This window comes from Hippopotamus amphibius, chromosome 8 (genome assembly GCF_030028045.1).
Source record: "Hippopotamus amphibius kiboko isolate mHipAmp2 chromosome 8, mHipAmp2.hap2, whole genome shotgun sequence".
Classification (NCBI taxonomy): domain Eukaryota; kingdom Metazoa; phylum Chordata; class Mammalia; order Artiodactyla; family Hippopotamidae; genus Hippopotamus; species Hippopotamus amphibius.
Window position 1 is genome coordinate 145562463 of NC_080193.1, and position 9913 is coordinate 145572375.

The window sequence follows — 9913 nt, forward strand, 5'->3', positions numbered from 1 at the left end:
GTGATGAGTCATGCTCAGGGCACTCTTCATATTGTGATGAGAACGGCACTTTACCTCCGTCCTCGTCCTCCCAAGAACACAGAACCCCAGCCCAGTCATGAGGAAACACCAGAGGAGTCCCACTGAGGGACAAAGGACCCGCCCAGTACTGCTTAAAACTGTCCAGGGCATCAGAAACAAGGAGAATCTGAGAAACCACCGCAACGAGAAGCAAACGGGAGGGACGACACTATCAAATGCTCACGGAGGTGACGCCTGTGACAGCAAACAACAGGAACCAGCCACAGGTCCTGAAGGCCAGGTCAGTAAGCGGCAGGATATTCTCTACATCTTCCAAAAATCTCAGTCCCAACAACCGTGAAACCTAATTTCCTCAGCAGCACCGTGTGTCACTCACCCATTCACTCAACAACTATTTATCAGATGCCCACGCTATGCAGCCCTTTCTCTAGATGATGGGGATACAGCAGTGAACCAGAAGCTTCCATAGGATGACAAAACAGAAAAGTAATTATACAGCATATTAAGTAAGTGCTGTGGAGGTGAGCAAGGTTTATGGGACGGGACATACATTAAAACGGGTGGTCTCGGAAGCCTCACAGAGAGAGTGACATCTGAACAAAGACTGGAAGGCAGTGAGGGACATCTGGAAGAGGGTCTCTCTTGGTCTCGGTCTCTCTCTCGGGCAGAGGGAAGAGTAAGCACCAATGCCCTAAGGCAAGAGCACTGCAAGGATCAGCAAGGCCAGTGTAGTTGGTGCCAAGTGGACAGGAGGGGGGAAGAGTAGCAGATGAGATAAGGGATGGGGTATTCATCATATTGGTACCTTGCACCCCAGAAATTAATCACTCTCTCCTCCGGGCTACTTCTGAGCCATGTGCAAACGGTTTCCCATCTGTGTTCCCAACTTGAATACACCGCAGATGTGGCACAGAGCAGGTGCACGGTGATGTCCGAATACAGCAACCGACCATTCCCTGACAGCAAAATCTCTGCAAAGTGCTTTTTTATGGTTATGATGGTCTTTCCATAATTGCCCCTCCTCAGTCCCCCTTTTCTGCTCTCTGGAATCACACAGGACAAGCGATCTTTCATGACACATTTCCAAGCCCTTCAACTATTCCAAGTAACGAGGTGGATACCCTTTTCTTCTCATCCATTTTTCTCTGGACCTACTGGAGTCCACCTACACGCCCTGTAGGGAGCAGCACCCAGAAGTGAACACAGCTGCAGGTGGGTCCTCACAGCGCGTGCCCGGCAGCAGAACACCACCCCCTCTGCGCTGGGGCCCTCACTTCCGCCAACGCAGGCAAGTACGCCAGGTGACACAAAGAGCGTCCGCGCGCTCTCCTTCTTTCTCTCTCTCTCCCTTCTATGTTGCAGCCCGAGCTACCTCCCAAAAACATCCATGTGACTTTTCTAAGAAGACCCCTGGTCTGTTGAAAAGCCTTTACTCAACACCCTGAGCACGCAGAGCAAGTCGCTTCACGACTCGACAGCAGCGCGGCTCCAGCCACTGGCGACCAAAGGCACCGCCGCAGACAGCTTCCCCAAGGTGCCCAGGCTCGGCTCCCCCGCTCGCGGGGCGGGCTCCGCGCACGCCGTCACTGCGCCCTCTCGGCCACGGCCAGCTCTCCGCGCCCTGCCGCTTCCGACCGGAACGCCTCCGCCGCTTCTGCTCCCCTGGGCAGCGCTGCCCCCCAGACGCTCGGACCGCTGAAGGGGCGCGGGCGCCGGGGCCCCGGGCCCACGCCCGCCCGCGCGCCAGGCGGCCCCCGAGGCGAGACGGCCCTCCCGAGGCGCGCCCCCCACGCAGGACCGAGCGCGGCGGGCCCCGGCGGCATCCCCGCGCGCAGGACCCCGGGAGGCGCGGGGCGCGGGCAGGGGCGGCGCCAGCAGGGCGACCCGGGGCCCACCCGCCACCCCGCCACCCCGCCGCCGCCGCCTCACCGCGCGCTGGGCGGCCTCCGCGAGGCCCCGCGAGGTCGCGCAGGCGGACGCGGGGACGCGTCTCAGCAGCCTCAAGGCCATGGCTCCGCGCTCGGCGCCGGCTCAAGGACCCGGCTCAAGGACCCGAGGGGACGCGGCCGCGACGGGGTCCTCGCCCGCGGCCGGCGCGCCGCCGTGACGTCACGGCCGGGGTGCCCGCGCCGCGCCAGTCGGGACCTTCCGGGCGGCCGGCGCAGCGCGCGGTCGGGGGTGCGCTCGCTTGACGTCTTACCCGTCTGGACCTCGCAGTGCCCTCCCGCCGCCCACGTTCTACGGGGAGGCCCTCCCGCCGCCCGGTGTTGAGGTCGCGCCGAGCCCCGCACTGAGCCCGCCCGGGCCTCCTGGTTCCTGCTGCCCCTCGTCCCGCGTCCAGGACGCTCCGCACCCTCCCCAGCCCCTGGGCCGGCCGCTGCGGACTTCTAAACCACCTCCTTGAAAGCATCTCCGTAGCTCACACCCACCCGAGGCTGGGAAGGCGGCAGGGGCTGGGGCAGGGCGGTGAGCGGAGGGCCGGCGTGAGAGCGGACCCAGGACGGGCGCGGGCGTCCGAGAGGCTCTGCAAGAGGGACCGGGCACGGACCCTCCCGCCCCAAGGCGCCTGTGCAGCGGGGCCGGCCTGGCCGAGGTGCGCGCACCCTCCGCCTCCCCCGCACCCGTCTGTCCGCCGGGTCGCGGCTCCAGGTCTGGGGGGCCGCATTCCCCGGCGGGCCGGGTGGTGATGACACCTTGAGTGACACACAAACCGAAGCTGTCCTCGTTCCCTCCCCCAAACCGCGATCGCCCCGAGGATCTGGGGCCTCCGTTCCTCTCACGTCAGCACAAGTGACTAACGTGAGCTTGCTTTCTTACTACTACCATTACTTTACCTACTGTTAACTTTCCTGCTACCTGCCGTTGATAATCTTCACCCTCCTTCTCAGGCTTATTGTTTTTAGCACCCTAAGTTTTAACTCTCATTTCGTTTTAAGCTTTTCGGAAACGTCATGGAGTTGTAAGAACGAAGGTCCTTTCAATGGATGTTTCTCTAATAGGAGAATTCCTGCTTGTCCAAAATACAGATTCCTACCCCCCGGTGCCAGAGGGTCTGACTTACAAGATCCGTGATGGGCCCTAAAATGTGTTTAACAAGCTTCCAGCTAATTCTGATGTAAATGATCTGCATCGAGAGAAATAGAGTTCTGCGCCCTACATTGTCCGAGAGCAGGGGCCACGTCCAGATACTACACCACTGCGCCCCCAGCCCCAAGCAAAGCTCCTAACACCTCACAGGTGCACCTCAAATACAGTTGGATGAGCAGGTGTGACCAGGTAGCCCTCGGTCATCCAGCCCGGTGGAGTTACCACTTACTACGCTAGGCTTGGCTCCACATTCTGATACGTCTGGGAAGCTCCGCGTCCTTGCCAGCGTGTCTGAGAAGTCTGGGGGTGGGGGTGTGTGAGGGGGTGAGGGGGGCCCCTCCCTGTCAGACTCTCTGGCCTGGCACAGTGTCCACCCCATTCACATCTTCCCTCCAGCGCTCTGTTGTCTTTCCTGCTTCACCCCAAGCGAACACATGCCCTTCCTCTCACTTCCCAAGACAAAGTTCTGTGTTTAACAACTTTAACCGATGGCCCCGCAACAAAGGGAGAGAGATCCCAGCAGGAAACAAAATAACCTTAAGTTAAATATCAGATATCACTGTCCGGAAGTTCCTTGAACAACCCTGCCGAATGGAATCATGGTCAGTCTCCCTGGCCCCGGATCCACCCCTCTGTTTTGGGAACTGCCGCTCCGTCAGGGGCCGTTCCAGGCCTGGCTGCCTCTGCTCCCTGGTACCCGCGTCTGGGGGTGGATCCCGAGACACAGGAGGCAGCGTTCACGGGGCAGGCCTTCCCAGGGCTCTTAACACTAACGTTTGTGGTGGATGTTGTAGGACGCCGTGTCTTGTTACATGTAATGTTTCCCAACTACTTTTTCAAAACAACACTTATTTAGTTAAAGAGAAATACTCATGTATCTAGAGTAAACTGAGCTCTTGGTGCCAGAAATAAGTGATACGTTTAAAGTCCCCCGCTTTGACCAGATACCGTCCTTCCCTATCCAGAAACAGAGGGAGAGGAAACAGTGCCCGCAGGAAAGTCACTTGCAAATGAGCTCCATTTATAAATCTCTATCCTACCAGCTGTAATTATGTCCAGCTTCAATTTGAGTGACTGTATAATCACTTAACTACAGCAGTGAAACCAAATGAGAGAAAATTCAGTATTAGTTTGTAAGAGAGAAAAAGTGGATTTTCTGAATCAATAGGAGGTACTTTTAAAACCACAACAAACATATCACACCTGCATTATCTTGAAATCATGTAATGTGCAACAACTTATTAATTACCTTATAAAGACCATCTACAAAAACCTACAGCTAGCATCATACTCAATGGTGAAAGACTGATGCTTTCCTTCTAATCCTCTGAGAGAGGAAACGGGCATCAGTTCTCTGCTTTCCCCACTCGCATTCAACAGGGCCCTGGGGGTTCTAACCAATGCAATTAGGCAGCAGTAAAAGGGATGTTCGAGGCATACAGATTGGAAAGGAAGAAATAAGACCTCCTGTATTTGTAGATAACATGATCGCTTATGTAGAGAACCCAAAGCAATCTACAAAAAGTCCTGGAAATAGTAAGTGAATTCAGCAAGACTGAAGGTTGCAAAGTCAACACAAAAACCAAAGTGGAAACAAAAAGAATGCAATGACATTTACAATTGCTCCAAAAAAAGGAATATGCATAAATCTAACAAAAGGTATAAATCTAGCAAATCACAGGATCTGTATGTTGAAAACTACAGAACACAGTTGAAAGAAGTCAGAAAACCTCAGTGATTGGAGAGACGGTGCGTGGACTGGAAGCCTCAACAGAGCACCAGTGCCGATTCTCCCCGGATTGTCTGTAGGTTTAACACAATTCCTGTCAAAATCAAAGCAGGACTTTTTGTAGACATGACAAGCGCATAATAAAATTTAGTTGGCAATATCCGGGCCCCAGAACAGTCACGGCATTTGGAAAAAGAAGAGTAAAGTGGGAGGAATCAACCATTCTTCCACTTTAAGGATTTACTCTGTAGCTACATTAATTCACTCCATATCTACATTAATCAAGACCATGTGGTATTGGCAGAGGGACAGACATGGAGATCGGAGGGTCCAGAAATAAATCAACAGCAATATTCTCAACTGGTACTTTACAAAGGTGCAAATGCAATTCAATGAAGGAATGATAGTCTTTTGAACAAATGGAGTTGCAGCAGCTTGACATCCATGGACAAAAAAATGAACCTTAATATGCCCTTCACACCTTATACAAAAATTAACTCAAAATGGATCATGGACTTAATTGTAAATGTAAAGCTATGAAGCTTTTAGAAAAAAGTCAAAGGATAAAACCTTCAGGACCTAGGACTAGGGAAAGAATTCTTGGGCTTGACATCAAGAGCATAATACAGAAAAGAAAAAAAAAAATAGGTAAATTGGACCTCATCAAAATTTGTAAAAAGTTTTGCTCTGTGAGAAACCCTAAGAGGATAAAAAGGCAAACTGTGGGGCAAGGGAGTGGATACCTGCAAACCACATATATGACAAAGCACTCGTATCTAGAACACAAAAAAATCTTAACACTGAACAGTAAGCAACAAAGAATCCAATTAAAAATGGGCAAAAGACATAAACAGACATTTCATTGAAGAGGATATACAGATGGCTAGTAAGCACATGAAAAGATGTTCAACATCATTAGCCATTTGAAAAATGTAAATTAAATCCACGAGATACCACTTCAGACTTATCAGAAAGCCCAAATTAAAAAAACAGTGGTCACAGCAAATGTTGGAGAAGATGAAGAGAAGCTAGTTCACTCGTACGTTGCTAATAAGAATGCAAAAGGTATAGCTGCTCTTCTAAAGAGCAGTTTGGCAGTTTGCAAATTGGAAAAGTTGTAAAATTAAAATGAGCTGTAATACAACCCAGCAATCATCGTGTTAAATGATAACCCCAGAGAAATGAAGATCTAGGTTCACAGAGAAACTTGGATGAATGTTTGTAGCAGCTTCATTCCTAGCAGCTAAAAACTGCAAACCACTCACCTGTTCTTCAAAGCTGAGCAGCTAAACAAAGTGTGGTACAGCCACACCATCGAACACTGCCTGCCTAGAAAAACCAGTGGACTGTTGACACAGGCCTGGACCCCTCGAGAGAATTATGTTGAGTGAAAAAAGTCCATCTCAGGAGATAACATCCCGGTATAATTCTGCTTAAATAACATCCCTGAAATAACAACATTATATAGAGATGGAGAACGGATTAGTGGTCACCAGAGGCTAGGAAATGGGGGGGGGAGGGTGATGGAAAGTTTCCATATCTTGATGGTGGCGGTCCACAAAGCTACACAGATGACCAGATAGCACAGAGCTGCATGTGTGTGCATGCACGCACGCAGAGACACACACAAGTACATGCACACAGGTGAATCTGAATAAGTTCTGTGAATTGCATCAGAGTCACTGTCCCAGTGTCCCAGTGTGGAGGCTACAGTCATGTAGGACAGTGTCATCGGGGAGGTCAGGGTGACAGGTGCACAGAACCTCCCTCCATTTTTCTTTGAAACTTCCCATAAGTTTGTAATTTCTTCAAGAAGAGAGTTTAAAAAATTGTGTTCTATGTACCAGCAGCGAAGGAAGACAGATAAAAATTTTAAATTTTAACTTTAAAAATTTTAAAGAAAAGATGCCATTTGTGTTAGAATTAAAAAAACTCAAATCCCTGGAAAGATGTGAAAGACACCTACACTGAAAAACACAAAGGAGTATCAAGGAATTGAAGGACTTATAAATGAACAGAGGACTTGATTTATTCTTGGATCAAAATCTCAAAATTGTAAAGATGACACTTATCTCCAAATTGATCTACAGATTTAATGTAATCCCTATAAAACATCTCATTTTTTCTTTTGTTGAATTTGACAAACTGATTCTAAAATGTTTGGGAAGGGCCAAGAATAACCAAGGAGATCTTGAAGAATAAGAACAAGGACAGAGAACTTACTACTAGATATCAAGGTATATGAAAAAGCTGTAGTAATTACAGCAGCATGGTATTAGTGCAGGAATAGACAGATAGACCAATGGGACAGAATGAGGAGTCCAAAAAGAGATGAAGGTAGGTAGATAGAGATAGAGAGAGAGAGAGAGAGAGAGATACATAAGTAGATGGATGTTTGGTTTATGAAAAGGGTGACATTAGAGAAGGGAAAGCATGGTCTTTTCAATAAATGGTAGGTTATGGTCAATTTCATATCCATATACAAAAGAACTAATGTTGACCCGTATTTCATACGATTAATAAAAATCAATTTCAGATGGACTATAAATCTAGACATGACAGGTAAAACAATAAAGCTCCTGGAATTAAATAGGAGAATATCTTCATGGCCTTGGAATAGGCAACCACTTCTCAAAGGGAAAGTAAAGAACTAACTATAAAGGGGTGAAATGGACAAATTAGACATCAAAATAACTTCTTTTCATCAAAAGACACTGTTAAGAGAACAAAAGACAAGCCCAGAAACTAAGACATTTTTTGTAGTGAATATAACCTACCGAGGGCATGTACCCACAATATGTAAGAACTCCTGCATGTTAAAAAGAAAAAGTGACTCAATATAAAAATAGGCAAAAGACTTGACTGCAAGAGCCCTTCAGAAAGGGCACATCCACAAGGACATTAAATCACTAAACTTACAAGGGTGCCCAGCAGCCTTGGTCATTGTGAAATGCGAGTTAAGGCTGCAGTGAGCACTTCTGCAACCCCAGAAGAAGGGCAAGTAGAGAAATGCTTAGAATACTAAGTGTTGGTAAGGATGCAGAGCTACTGGAATTCCCATGCACCCACTTGGGAAAACAGTCTTTCTGTTTCTACCAAGCCTGATCATAACGTGAATCTTTTGTTGCAGCAATTGTAGGCACAGCCTTTATGTACGTAGATCTAGCCTAGCACACAGATCACAGAATTGTACTTACATTAATGAAAAGACATGAGCCAGTTATTTATAGCAGCACTGTCCGAGATAGGCAGTACCCATAATTCTGTCCCCAACAGTAAAGATGCATAAATGTATTGTGATGTACTTGTACACTGGGATATTACACATTATATGCATGGGTTATTGCTATAGGCAAAGCCACCAAGGAGTAACTCAAACGTCATCATGAATGAAAGAAGCTGAACGTAAAAGTATCCTTCATGGTTTCATTCATAAAAACCTGAAAAACATGAGAAGTAGTATCTGGTGTTAGAAGTCAGGGTAGTGGCAATCTTAGGGTCAGAGCATGAGGGGAGCGTCTGACTCTTATCTGGGTGCTGGTGACAAAAGTGTGGCTCTTTGTGAAAAGAAATCCAGATGAAGACTCATTATTTATTCACAGTTCTGTAGGTTTGTTAAATTTCATTTAAAAATTAACTTTAAAAAAACAAAGTGGGAATTCCCTGGTTGTCCAGTGGTTAGGACTCTGTGTTTTCACTGCTAAGCGCGTGGGTTCCATCTCTGGTGGGGGAACTAAGATCCCGCAAGCTGTGTGGCACAGACAAAAATAAATACCTAGATAAACAAAGAAATAAAAAACAGTCACTATTAAAAAAAAAGTGCCTTATGAGATGTTGTTTTTAATCACCACAAATTAAGTTATAGAACATTTAATTGTGCTACTGTGAAAGTTGACCTAAGTCCAGAACTTTTTTAAAGCCGTCCTTGAATTCTTTGTTCCTCAGACAGTAGATCAAGGGGTTGATGATTGGGGTGAGGACAGTGTAAACAGCAGAGATGAGCTTGTTGGAGCTCCGGGAGTCAATGGCCTGGGGCCGGACGTACATGAAGATCATGGCCATGTAGAAGATGGTGACCACGGTGAGGTGGGAGGCGCAGGTGGAGAAGGCTCGCCAGCGGCCCGTGGCCGAGGGGATGCGCAGGACGGCCAGGGTGATGTGTCCATAGGACAGCATCGTGGCCACGAGCGGGAACACCATGATGATGAAGGCCAGGATGAAGTCGACCAGCTCTGCAGTCGAGAAGTCCGTGCAGGCCAGTTTGAGGATGGGGGAGATGTCACAGAAGAAGTGGTTCAGGACATTGGAGCCACAGAATGTGGCGCTGGAGATAAAGTGGACCTTGATCACGGAGACGGTGAAGCCGCTGACGAAGGAGAAGGCCACCAGCTGGACGCACAGCCCCGTGGTCATGATGGCCTGGTAGCGCAGGGGGTGGCAGATGGCCACGTAGCGGTCGTAGGCCATGCAGGCCAGGAGCACGCACTCGGTGCACACCAGGGAGCTGAAGAAGTAGAGCTGAGTCATGCAGCCAACGAAGGAGATGCGCCTGTGCTGCAGGAGGAAGACGTCCAGCATCTTAGGGATGATGTCAGACACGTACCAGATCTCCAGGGATGACATGATGCCCAGAAAGTAGTACATGGGCCTGTGCAGGGAGGAGCTGCCCCAGACGGTGAGGATGACGGCCAGGTTCTCCAGCAGCACGAAGAGGTAGGTGAGCAGGAAGAGGAGGAAGAGCAGGTACTGCAGCCGGGGGGCCGTGGGGAAGCCCACCAGGATGAACGCGCTGACCTTGGTCACGTTCTCCCCCCTCATCCTTCCGTGCGGGGAGCCCAGGGCTGCAAACCCCCTTCATGCCAGATGAGGGCTGAGGGCGGCTGGGGAGAGAAAGCAGAGCTCAGCCTGGGGGTGGGTTTTGGCCCGAGGAGGGGACGACTGACTCCTGGAGCAGCAGGGGAATAGAAATTGTCTCTAGGTTAAGCCTTTGCCACTGAATGTGTGGGCCCTGGGTCTCCTGGGTCCTGTGGGGCTCTGGAAGGCCTTGCCCGTTTCCTCCCTCAGGTGCTCTTGAAA

General features: G+C 49.5%; 2 protein-coding genes across 3 annotated transcripts in view; both read right to left on the reverse strand.

Annotated features, from left to right (window-relative positions):
- NDUFA10 (NADH:ubiquinone oxidoreductase subunit A10) overlaps window positions 1–2120 on the reverse strand; it is a 40958-nt gene extending 38838 nt beyond the window's left edge. The window contains exon 1 of one of the 2 annotated variants that reach the window (XM_057747198.1): window positions 1951–2120. In XM_057747198.1, the coding sequence (XP_057603181.1) occupies window positions 1951–2031 (81 nt within the window). In that variant the 5' untranslated portion in view covers window positions 2032–2120. The remainder of the gene's footprint in view (window positions 1–1950) is intronic. The other variant, XM_057747199.1, reaches the window with a different exon arrangement.
- Window positions 2121–8716: 6596 nt separating this feature from the next.
- Window positions 8717–9655, reverse strand: LOC130859630 (olfactory receptor 6B2). Its single transcript, XM_057747209.1, has one exon. The coding sequence runs from the start codon at window positions 9653–9655 to the stop codon at window positions 8717–8719; it is 939 nt and encodes a 312-aa protein (XP_057603192.1).
- Between the last annotated feature and the right edge of the window lie 258 nt (window positions 9656–9913).

Coding starts and splice junctions, on each gene's coding strand:
- LOC130859630 (XM_057747209.1), bottom strand. CDS start 9,655: ATGAGGGGGGAGAACGTGACCAAGGTCAGCGCGTTCATCCTGGTGGGC.